Genomic DNA, 12769 nt, shown 5'->3' with positions numbered 1-12769 from the left:
AAAAGTTAAAAGTAACAAAAAATATATATATTCACACCAAAGATTCGTACAACGTATACACGCATGTCGTCGTAATAAGAGGAGCTAGTTTAATTTATAGATTCATTTGAATTTTTAACTATTTTTTATCAAGTATTCACAATCCAATAAATAACTTAATATTACTATTGTATGAGATTAAATTTGAAAATAGTTTCAATTTTAATTCATTCGAAATTTTTAAATAAGATTTTTAACTCTTAATCCCGTGGATTATGACAATGAATTTATTTAGGATCGAAGTTTATAGTGGGCCTAAATGGTTCGACATGATTAATGGGCCTCAAGAATTTCGTCTCCGGCCCATACATATTCACCGTCTTCTGCACATTAACACAGCTGGGACTTGGGCGAGAAGAAAAATGGCGTTGGAAGCGTACGCATCGCAGGCCTCTGATACAGTTCACACTGATGTTCTTTCGCAAGCTCGGCTAGCTTGCTACAAGGTAATTCTCCCGATTACTCTGTTCCCCCAGTTCAATTTCGTGTTCAATTTTCTGGGTAGTAAAAGAAATGCTAATTATGGCTGTTTGTTCGACGTCCGGAAGGCGCGTGATGCTTTCTATTCTTGCCTAGAGAAAGAAACGAACAAGAAGCCTACAGAAATCGCTTCGGTGGGGCTGCTTTACCCAGTTGAATGCAAGAAAACTAGAGAGGAATATGTGAAACAATGCAGACCCACTTGGGTGATGTATCCGATATACGAAAATTAATGTCTTTCTTCTTCTTTTTTTCGGGTTTATTGTTGGCTTGATTTTCTTGTGGTTTTTTACTTGTAGGTGAAGCATTTCGATAGGCAGTACTGTGCAAAGAAGAGGGTTCAAAGGCTTTTGGATGATAACGATTCGAGGAGAGGTCCGTTGTTGCTTCCACAGCCTTCTACTTTTAAACCCCCTAGTTCTTGTTGATCTCCTCGAATTCTTTGCTTTAACATGGATAAATTTTTGGAACTGTTGGTTCTTTTTTTATTTTGTTAGGCTAACATAAAACTGTATAGTTGTTCCAATGCAATTTCATTCTCGTTGGAGACCGCATTGTTGATACATATATCTAGTGAATGATATGATATTGATCTTTGAGTTGTGGAGATGGTTAACCATCAATGATATAGAATTTGTTTGTTTGTTTTTTCGGAAAATAATTTAATTTGAGGGAATGTAGAATAATATTTAGTATTTTTAGGGTGGTTGAAATTCATGGGCTTGAATTGAATTTGGCAGGGGTTTAAGGTTCCGTCCTTTGAGGAAGATACGAGTGAATACTTGTTGGTTATTCTGGTAACTTGATGTGAAAGAACTTGCTTTGAACTTAGACCAAATAAAGTAGTGTTGATTTGCTGAGTTCTTGAGGATTTGCGTAAATCCATTGCTCTTCGCAATTCACGCCATACACAGTTGAGGGGTGGTTTGATTTCTTGTATTAACTTATGTTATGTTTTCAATTTGATGTTTGTAGGATTGTATTATTCGTCACCTTTTTGTGAATTGCTCTCCTTTTTTTAACATGTACATTTAGTGGTTATGCTTCGCATTTTGTTTATATATGGCTAAACTATCCGATCTAGATAGAATTCTACCAACTTGCTGTTTACTTTAGTACAAACTAGCTGATCAGGAAAATCATCCCATTGGTCTGTGAATGGAAAGTTTGAAACCTAATTTCCAAACAGTGATTTTTAAATATGACCTTCCTGGAATCAAATACATAAGGTAATCTTTTTGAAGGCTTTTTTCTGGGAAAGTTGATCTCCAAATTTTCCCGGTCTGAGAGATTCAAAAAGTTTTTGTAAATCTCTTCTGACAAATTTTTCTGGCGATTTTGGTTTAGCAAATGGAATAATAACTGGCAGTAATTGTTAATGGAACCAGTATGTCGGGTTTTACTTGCAGTTTCGTTCATATGTAGGCATGCCATAGTGGTATCAAAATTGGCTCACGGTACCATTACAATGAAGAGTCTGGTCGTATGATTTGTGGTGTTGTTTCTATATTGTCATAGTATGATATGACGAGGATGTTAGGCAATTTTAGATTTCTTGTATATAGTTGTGACAAACTAGTGAGCGAGAATATGTGTGATTCGTTGTTATCTGAACCCTCTATCTACTAACACCACACCACATCGTAGTTCAAGTTGTAAAGTTTTGCGAATGAAGAAGATCGGTGATAAGAGAGTTTCTCGAATAATAGATCCAATCTTGCTTGACTTTGAACTAGTCTGAGCTCAATGTGGCCTCAGGAGTTTTAACATTTTTATGTAAGTAAATTGTCTTATTGATTCTTTTTCCAAGATGATATGTTAGATATCATGTTGTAGTACTCTGTAAAATAACCTATTATTGAAAACATATTATCGTGATTTGATAATCCTTTTCTGTTTCTTTTGCTCCAATGCCAAATGGCATATTTTCGCGGTATTTTAAATCATTGTAATATGTTCAAATTTAGCTCAACGTGAAGACATTTCAAATCCAAATCCTCAAACATAATGGTCTTTCTTCTACCCAAGCTCGTTTCAGAAAATCACACTTTCAAAGCTTGATTTTTCGAACATCCATGGATCTCGACTCTAGGTTGCATGCTGCAAAAAAAGAATATCCTCTCATCTTCTCTTTTGATGCAACTTACAAACACCCACTCAGATGCTACAAATTATCGTTAGGATTTGATACTTGATATATATATATATATATATATATATATATATATATATATATATATAAATTTTATGGTAGTTGAAGAAAGTTGCCAAACCTGCTTTTGAATTGAAATTTCAATTATGGCAAATTAGACTTATTTTACGAGTAAAAAGCATATGCATCGTCCCTTTGCATAGCGCCACAATATGAAATGAATTTTCTTATTAAATTATATATTGTTACAACTAAATCAACTTTCTATTTTAACGATATATATACGACTTGAATCAATATGCATCGTCCATTGCCACAATTTGCAAATTAAATAGTTCACAAATACCATCATGTTAAATATACTAATTCATTTCATTTGTCTAGCGGCCATGTAGATACAATATTATATGTATCGGGTTGACACAAGATACCTACTAAATAAATAGAAAATATTATGCATTCATTAAAAAAAATGAGTTTAATAATTTCCATCTCAATTACAATAATTTGAGAATTTTAATAAAAAAATCTTAAATTTAGAATGAAACATATTAAACAATTCTCCCCCCCCCCCCCCAAAAAAAAAAAAAAAACTCTGTAAAAAATCATCATAATTTCTCATTGGTAGCAGCAAGAAATCAGGGTCCCCATCCTATCGCTTCTTATCATTCACGGAGTCTAAAAAGAAAATGACCTCTTATCTCTTACCAGCAGTCGTCGACATTTAAACCATTGAAAGGAGATGCACAGTTTTCACCAACTGAAATTACGTGTAACACGAAAATTCCTTGAAACTCTCACATGAATTAATCGTCACTCTCATATGTAACGACTATTCATCCCTCAAAGAAAGTGTCACATGCTGAACAAATGAGAACACTACTTTTATGAATTACGTATATCAAAAAATATGGATTAGTGATTATGATTCATCACTCAATATACGTATCACGTATTAAGTAGATGAGGGCACTACGCATATGAGTAACGTCTTCCAACATGTATTGATCGATGATTCATCACTCAACAGATGTATTATGTGCCGAATAGAGAAGAGTTACCACTATCCATATATGAGTAACATCTACCAAACCGATAGGCTCTATATACCCAAGTACTAAAAGAGAGATTCATATTACTAATTGGGAGAATTTTGCAAATGCACATCAAGTTGTAACGATAGGGTACATAATTTGTCACACTTTTTAACATGATCAGCAAGTTCTAGAAAATTACAAGAATGATTCCAAAAGGGAACTCAGATTTATGTAGCAATGATAAAGGCATGAACTTGTGAATCAGAATATCTGAATCACAATTAGAGAAGGAAACCAAAATATACTGCACCAACAAATTCACTGAAAAATTCTGAAACATAACATAATAAAATTCCTCAAAGCCCAACTTTTAAGTAAGGGTCGAATTGCCTGATGTCCAAGCAATGTCTTTCAGCGCCGGTCTCAGCTCTTTACTGCAGAATTGATTGTATTCAAGAGTGTCGCCACTTGATTTTTTCACCTCCACCACCAGAAAAGACGGCGCCACGGCGAAGAAGTCAGCATCTATTCCAAGTTTCCCTTTTCTCCCGCATTCCAAACCCTGCAATCTAACAAAAGAATCGCTCTTTTTGATACTGAAATTCTTCATCTTGGCCACCTCCTCAAGCTTCGAAATCACACTGCTGGCAGGTTTTGCTGTGGCGAATCTCAATTCTTCTTTTTTGACCTTTTTCTTCTCCTCGAAGAGGGGCGAAAGATCGAATCCTTCGGATAAGGAAATGATGTGGAAAGCATTCAAAGTCTCTGCTTCTTTCCCCATTCCAACATTTGCCTCATCTTCTGCTGTGAGTTCTTGCTCTTCTTTGGTCCTCAATTGCCGGAAATTCGATTTCTTGAACCAAGAACAGTCCATGATCTTCGCTATGGTTATCCTCGTACTGGGATTGGGATCCAGCATTTTCGTAATAAATTTGCGGGATTCTGGCGAAAACCAAGGTGAGCATTTGAAATCTCCCCTGTAAATCTTCCTGTACATGGCAACGATATTGTCATTCTGGAAAGGCAAATAACCAGCCAATAACGCAAAGAGAATGACGCCACAGGACCAAATATCGGCCTTCGCACCGTCATACCCTTTCTTACCAATCACCTCAGGAGAAACATACGCAGGTGTGCCGCAAGTTGTGTGCAGCAATCCATCCTGTCTGAGGTGGTCGGAAAACGCGCTGAGTCCGAAATCCGTGACCTTAAGATTCCCCACTTCATCTAGCAACAGATTCTCAGGCTTCAGATCACGGTGATACACGCCGCGGCTATGGCAGAAATCAACGGCGGAAATCAACTGCTGGAAGTAGTTCCGAGCCACCTCTTCACGAAGCTTTCCCTTAGATATCTTCGCGAACAATTCACCTCCACGAACCAATTCCATGACGAAGTAAATCTTGGTCTTACTTGCCATCACTTCGTGAAGCTCGACTATGTTCGGATGCTTCATCATTTTCATTACAGAGATCTCACGCTTCACTTGCTCCATCATCCCAACCCTAATCACCTTCTCTTTGCCCACGATTTTGATGGCTAGGCTCTTCCCGGTCTTCAAATTCCGCGCGTGGTACACCTTCGCGAAAGTGCCGTGGCCCAAGAGCCGCCCCAGCTCATACTTTCCATGCAGCACCCCGCATTTTTCTTCAGATCCCATGGTAGCTCGATCCCTAAAATTGAACGGTTTTAGCAAAATATTACGTAAAAACTATTATAAACAGAGGCAAGTCTTAGCGGCTGAGGTAAACGCGGTGGTGCTGGAGGATTCAACCGTCTTCCACGTGCTTCCGGTGGCAAGTACGGCCGCTAACGAGCGTTTTCTTGGCCTTTCCGCCGTCCAGTTGGAGGTTAGTAACCGGAGATCTTCTCATCTCTCCGCATTCCCTACACAGATTAACTGAAGAAATCTCAGGCCTTTTTTTGGTCGTCAGCAATCTCCTTGTTTCGCAGCGGAAGAAGGAATATATAAAACGTTTCGAAGGTATATTAGTCAATGTCATCGACGGCTGAGAATATAGTTGTCGATACACGTGTCGAAATCTGAAGGAGAGATGTGACTTGAGGGCTTTTAATTTTGAAATTTTGTTACATTATCAGGGATTTGTTGATATCGTACGGGTAGTTTTGTTAACACAAGAATGGGACCATCAATTTAATTCAAATATATTTTTATTATTTAAAATAATTATAATTATATATTTCAAAATTCGCTCCATACGTATTTATCTAATATTTTATCTTCATTTGAAATTTATTATTAATGTATAAATAAATTAAGATTTAAAATATAATATAATATTTCATTTTATATTAAACAATTTTTTTTACCCCATTTCTGATTATTTAAATACATTTGTGTACGTGATCAGAAACTTTAAAATTTTTATAATGAATTTAAAGTTCCAATTATTGGTTTATATGCGTCCCTTTATGGTTCTATTGCAAATTTTTTTTTTTTTACTACAATTGAAATTTAACTGTAAAGTCTTTTAAAATCACGGTTCCCAGTTTTGGTACAATTTGAACCAATTAAATCGTGTTTGAAGTCAATCCAAACTCGAGATAATCTGTACTATATTATTACGTGTGAGTATATGATAATAACTACTTAGAGAGGATACCAACTTTTTTTTTTCAATTTTACTCTTATGATACTAATATTACATTTTTTTTTTGTTTTTTTATTGAAATTTCAACACACGCTTTTATTTTTATTTTTTATTTCAAATATCAATTTAATCCTTTCATAATTTGTCAAATTTCACTTTAGTCCATCAATAATGATAAAAAAGATTGTACACACATACAACGCGTGTGCAGAGTAATCAGTAGTAATTATGTTTTCAAGTTTCAGTTGGCTGGACCTCCAAACTAGCAGAAAAATATAAACCTTATGCTGGAATACGTAATTAAGAACTGAGTTCGATTCGTTTACGTCACATTATATGAATGTGGGTAGAGGTTTTTTTCCCCAGTTGGAATAGCTTTGCTTGAAGTTGTAAATTGGTTGCCGTACTCGATTATTGCTTCCATGGGTCACATGATGGACGAGTATTTGATCGTTCGATACTTTTTATATGGAAAGTAATTAATAAATGAGCATTTCATGTTAGGCACCAATTATTATTCCATCTTGGTTAAAGCGGTTGCAAAGTTGAATCAAATTTCGAGTTTGAATATATATATTATGTCTCATGAATGTAGGAGTATTTTTTGAATCTCCAAATTCTTGATTTAGTTGTGGCTCATTATTATGAAAGTGTCTTTTAACTTTCCACATTCTTGAATTAATTAAAAACTTTTGGCTTTACATATTATTGTGTTAATGAAACAATTAATTGAGTTAATTAATCTTGCATGACTCTTGGTGTGCATTTTGAGATTTTAATTAGTGTGTTCATTTTCTCATTAAAAATACATGAAAATCTTATTATTTCAAGTATTCTCTTGCAGTTCATATTGTTAGCTTTCCATTTGGTTTCCGTTAAATCTCGGTGATAAAAGTGAATGTAAGTTTTCAGTTTGTCGTAGTAAGTGCCTCGTGCTAAATCACTGCTGATTGTTCCTTTATATCTTGGAAAACAGACGTCTGAGATGATCCTCGAAGCACATACAGAAGGAGACAAATCTGTTTTAAAGACAATGTACTTCGTACAAGTTTCAGTTTGATTACTTTAAACTTTGCTCTACTATGTTTTTTTCATCATTTAGTTCACTAAGTTTTTACAAAAATTTAATGTACTTTATCGTTCGATATATTATGCGACAAAAGCAAATTACTGAATCGGGCCATGTTACCTTTGTAGGCATTCCCGTTTGATTTATGTACCAATTATTACCCCACACACACAAATAAATATACATACTTGAGATTTATTTATATTTAGATTTATGCGTATTTTCAAATAAATTTAAAAGTTATTGAAAATACTCTGAGAAGATTTTTGAGTTGGTGGAGTATATAAGTACTTGACCAACTTATGAAGAATTCAATTCCTCGTATCAACATTTTATCAGATAAGTCTGTCGCACATGGTTTGACAAATATGACTTACCTCATTAGATTGGTTTGCATGCTATTGCATTAACTCGGAGGTTTATCTAATGTGCGTCGAATAACAACGGTTGTGAATTTCATTGTCATAAAAAGTACTGAAAAAGGAAATTTACAGTGAAATTTTTATTTTATCTTTATTTAATGAATGTTTTAACATGATTTTTTTTTAAAAACTAGTTAATATATTTAATAATGAATATATATTAGTAAGAAAATAAAAATAATAATAGAAATATACTTGAAACTAAGAAATATATATCATTGTACGAAACTTGACGTTCTCATATATAAACTCAGATGCTACCAACAAAGTGGGCAGCAAGTGGTGTCTGATACGTGAGATCGTCTCACACTCACATGTCAATTATATAATATAGATCTTCAATTTAATTCAAATTCATGAAAAAAATTTATATTTTATGTTAAAAATATTATTTTTCATGGTACTAATAGATCAAGTTAACTCATCTAACTGATATAGATCGATGAAATTGTCTCAGAAGAGACCTACTGTTGATTCAAACAATAACCAGTTTTTTTGTATTATAGTTCACATATTATTCTTCACTAATTATTACTCGGGGCATCACGATTATAGAATTTTTATTTTTTAACGAAATATATATCATATTTTAATTAGGTCTATATATGACTTTGTACAATTACATAAGATCTATACATAAAAAATGATACGACTTGATTCACTTTTAGGAGTCTTTCAACAAATGCTACGTGCTCGAAAAGCTCTCCAATTTGTCAGAATAAATTTTTTCAAAGCCAAACTCTGTCTTACTCAATATTTTTTTTCAAGACATCTCAATAATGTTTTATGTCTGACCTAGTGTTTGATTTCGCCTCTTAAGCAAACTTGTGATCTTATAATTTTTATTTTTTTTTTATTTTTGTCATGTTAACAATGAATTTGGTTTTTTTAGTTATGTAACTTGTATTTTTTTTTTTTGGTCATATTAAATTTGGATTTGCATTTTTTATTTAGTCATGTAATATGTGTTTTTTCTTCATTTTTTGTATTTATTTTTGTGGATGTGGACGTTAACATGAATTTTGAGACGAAAACTTCAACATGTGTCGTTCTTTTATTAGAATAGTATTTCCAAATAAAATCGACGGACTCCAGTAAAAAAAAAAAAAGACAAAAATAAAATACACATGCAAGTTACAAAACAAAAAAATACAAATTCCTATTATCAAGATCAAAAATTTAAAAAAAAAACATAAAAATTGCATATCGAAAGTGGATTAAAAAAAACAATAAGACCAAAAAAAGTAACGAAAGAAAGATATTTACAACGTCTCTATTAAACGAGAAAAAAAATAAATTAGTGAATAATTTTTATTTTTATCAAAAACATAAATTTGAAAAGGTATATATCACAAACATTCCGTACACCACCTACCCAAAAAATAATTAATGCGGGCCCCATTGCTGACCAATGACAGACGGCAATTGGAAATGGCTATGGCCCACCGAAACCACAACTGCTAACCGAAGCGAGTGTAACCTTCACCACATGCAGCCTCATCACTGAATTGTATTTCAACTGGTCATCCGGATTACGAAAATCGTCCGGTGTAGCATAGATTTTACCCATTTTGTGTTTCGTCGCCATTACTCACCGACTGAAAAATAACGATGACCTATCGGAAATGTCAAAATATCGATATTTGATTTACAGATTTGTTATTTTTTTCGAAGTTGCAAACATTTATGTGGATCTAATTCCCCCGGAGAGAACAAAAAAAACCTAACACAAGAAGCGAGGGGGTTGGGGGTGGGGGGCATACTCCTTCCTGTACCATCACATGTTAATAAAACAACACAAATAACAACCAGAAACATCAACAAAAGACCACATGAGCTAGTTATATATACATTGCAAAATAAATATCTTGATTTTCCTTACAATATGATTGGGACAATGTTCTTCATCCATTATCATACTTTTATTCACACTATCAATCTATATTATCTCTTCACAAAACCACATATATATATATATGATACTGTCTCATGGGTCAAAATTGACCCGTGAGACGTATATTCTATTTGAGTCGTCTATTAAAAAATATTGTTGTTTTTTATGCCAAATACTCTTTTATTGTAAATATGGGTAAAGTTGTCACGTCTCACGAATAAATATTTGTGAGATCGTTCACAAATGATCTACTCTTATTTCTTATAATTGTGAGGAGGTTAGAGTAACTAATTTTGATTTTATTATATGTTTTTTAATAAACCAAAAATAAATATTTTTCCAAAATATAAAAAAACATTAGCTAATAAACAAGTCATAAATCATATTTAAGTGAAATTAAATCTTATCTATACATATCATAACCTAATAATATGTTTTTTTATCTTTATCTCTATTTTTGAATTTTTTATAATTATATTATAATTATTATAATAAAATAAATTTTAAAATTTTAAATTTTAATATAATATCTAAATATTCACAACAAAATTATTTAACACCAAATGTCACTAGTATATTATTAAGATCGATAGTGTAGATCAATTTGTCAGAGTAACAGCTCAGTGAGTCAACTTGTGACTTGATCTTTATTGACTCTAATGTAAAAAGAATCTTTATTTTAATAATATTTTATTATTTTATCCAATATGTCATTTAATTTATTTATAACACATGCAATCTGTGTAGATAAAGTCCTTGAATACGCAAAAAGTACCATGATGTTTGTCTCTCAACATAAAATTATGAAAGCACATTAGGAAGTGTATCGTATATTCTAAACAGGTTCTTAGTCGAATCAGCCACTTAAAATAAAGATAAATATCGCTTGAGATTAGTATATGTGATGTAAACGCTATGTTTCATTAGTAAAGGCATGCAGATGTTGTTCATTCATACACATGAGTGGTTATTTGATGATGCGCTGAACAACCCTCCTTCAGACTGTCCAATTGGTTACCAGTTATTGAGTGGAATAATCCACGTTTATGGTTGCACACCAATAGTCATTTGACCCGGGACATCATAGAGGCTATATGTAATAGCACGCACTTTGATCCGTTTATCGACTCCATTGAGGGTCATCAGGCGGCAAGGTTGAATGTAGTTTTTTAAATACGTAGGAGCAAATGTATTGTAGTCGGGGATTTACTGTTTACCTATGGGTGAAGATATTCTATATGATCTGATGAGATAATGGTGTAGGGAATATCTGGTAAGAGCAAGACATGTGCATTTTGAAAATGTGTTTCCTCAGTTGCACATACCATGTAACTATTATCAATCAAAGATATTGCGCATCGTTACGAATTCATTTGCAACTCTCGATAAACCAATTGTTGCATTATTCGATCGAAATATATGAGTTGAAGGTACCGTACTATACGCTAATCATAACTTAAAGTTCTCGCTGGAACTATCAGTAATACCTAGGGGATTATGAGGTGATACTACTATACGCTCTTACCTTGATATGATGGATGTAATCAGACTTGAGTTCTGAAATTCTTGGTCAATGTGTTAATAAAAAGAACGAGGCTAATTAAAGTAAGCCCAAATAAGATTAAATTTTATTCAGAATTACATGAAGTCGTGAATCCACAATTAGCTGTATCTCTGAACCATTGAGGATAACAAAAGTATCATACGTGTTCTCATTGAGATAGTCAAATTTAAAAGTCTGAATTTGGCTAATGTAGTTTGATGGAGAACAAACAGATTAATAATAAAAAAGTTGATAAAGTAATTTCATATGATGGAATATGTGGAAGTTAGTTTAATTGTTAATTAAATGAGGATAGTGGATCTATATATTTTGGTAAAGGAGTTTACAAAATTGACAGTTGCCAAAAATGGATCAGTATAAATTTTGATCTTCGACATTTTTAATTTTTTTATATATGAACAAGATTCATCGGTACATTGGCGTTATTTGATCGTTGATCAGGGGTTATAATGAGTTCACACTTATTTATTTAGTAAATCTAAAAGCTACTAATTAAATAATAATATTAGTAGTGATGACTATTATATGTACACGATTCTCATGGAATATTTTAGAGGGCTCTAGAATTAGTTAATTAATTGATTAATAATTAATTAAATAATTAAATAATGGTTCCGTAATTTTACATATATGTCTATACATGTACATACACACACACACACACACACACACACATATATATATATATATATATATATATATATATATATTATATGCATTATTAAGAGTTGACTTTACATGATATATACAACATGATAATTTATAATGGGATTAGGTTTATGAATCCTAATGTGAGCTGGATTGATGTGATTAGAGATCAAAGCTTATAAATATTTGGATTGATGTGATTAGAGATCAAAGCTTATAAATATTTCATTGAAGGTCATATGAATAACAAATTTTATGCACAGACGCCCAACAAATGTTTCGAATGTCAAAATTAAAAAAAATTAAATTTTCGTTGCGCCTTAAATGCGCGGAAACGATACCCCACACAACTAGTATAATCTTTAGATATTTATAAAAAAAAATATTTAACACAATTTTTTTTAATATATATTAATTCATATAGTGTAGTATATAGAAAAACTGAAATATGACAGTTAATAATTGGAAAAAAAAAAACAAAATTGTATATAATTATATATTTCCACAGTTAAATCACAAAGTTGCAAAGAATTTAAAGCAATGAGTGGAAGATATTCCTTTTAAAACTCCACAAATGATCAGGCTCCTTAGTTGTTTCACCAATGATTCCACTAATTTAATGAAAAGAAATGAGTTTATGTACCTTGCAATCAAGTTCCTAACTAATTCCACAATAATTACATTTTTATATTGAATTATTTGAAGACAACTTTGTCTAAATTGTAATCAGCAAGAAATTCCCTTTTCTTCTCGAGTCCCGACACTAAAATCATCATACGGGCAGGAACCTTCAGTTGATGTCTCTTTGTCAAACGTAAGTTTTGTCGAAACCTAGCTAGTGGAATGGTATTC

General features: G+C 32.6%; 2 protein-coding genes across 3 annotated transcripts; one reads left to right on the top strand and one right to left on the bottom strand.

The window, feature by feature from the left end:
• Nucleotides 1-349: 349 nt before the first annotated feature.
• LOC140837947 (uncharacterized) lies at nt 350-2403 on the top strand. 2 transcript variants are annotated; one of them, XM_073204025.1, is made up of 4 exons: nt 350-485; nt 588-725; nt 819-894; nt 1260-2403. In XM_073204025.1, the coding sequence occupies exons 1-4, from the start codon at nt 402-404 to the stop codon at nt 1265-1267; spliced, it is 306 nt and encodes a 101-aa protein (XP_073060126.1). In that variant the 5' UTR covers nt 350-401; the 3' UTR covers nt 1268-2403. The 2 variants fall into 2 exon arrangements, with proteins under 2 accessions (XP_073060126.1, XP_073060125.1); XM_073204024.1 differs by lacking the exon at nt 1260-2403 and having other exon boundaries at nt 819-1142.
• Nucleotides 2404-3912: 1509 nt separating this feature from the next.
• Nucleotides 3913-5666, bottom strand: LOC140839594 (CBL-interacting serine/threonine-protein kinase 6-like). The gene has a single exon (XM_073206424.1). The coding sequence runs from the start codon at nt 5366-5368 to the stop codon at nt 4079-4081; it is 1290 nt and encodes a 429-aa protein (XP_073062525.1). The 5' UTR covers nt 5369-5666; the 3' UTR covers nt 3913-4078.
• Nucleotides 5667-12769: the final 7103 nt, after the last annotated feature.

Source organism: Primulina eburnea, chromosome 8 (assembly GCF_022965805.1).
Source record: "Primulina eburnea isolate SZY01 chromosome 8, ASM2296580v1, whole genome shotgun sequence".
NCBI classification, from domain to species: domain Eukaryota; kingdom Viridiplantae; phylum Streptophyta; class Magnoliopsida; order Lamiales; family Gesneriaceae; genus Primulina; species Primulina eburnea.
Note: the sequence above shows the minus strand (reverse complement) of the source record. Positions and strands in the feature narration are given on the sequence as shown.

Bases quoted from the DNA above. Each gene is read 5' to 3' on its own strand.
- LOC140837947 (XM_073204024.1), top strand. From the start codon at position 402: ATGGCGTTGGAAGCGTACGCATCGCAGGCCTCTGATACAGTTCACACT. The intron at 486-587 runs GTAATTCTCCCG...GACGTCCGGAAG, and splicing joins CTCGGCTAGCTTGCTACAAG to GCGCGTGATGCTTTCTATTC. The intron at 726-818 runs GTGATGTATCCG...TTTTACTTGTAG, and splicing joins AACAATGCAGACCCACTTGG to GTGAAGCATTTCGATAGGCA.
- LOC140839594 (XM_073206424.1), bottom strand. From the start codon at position 5,368: ATGGGATCTGAAGAAAAATGCGGGGTGCTGCATGGAAAGTATGAGCTG.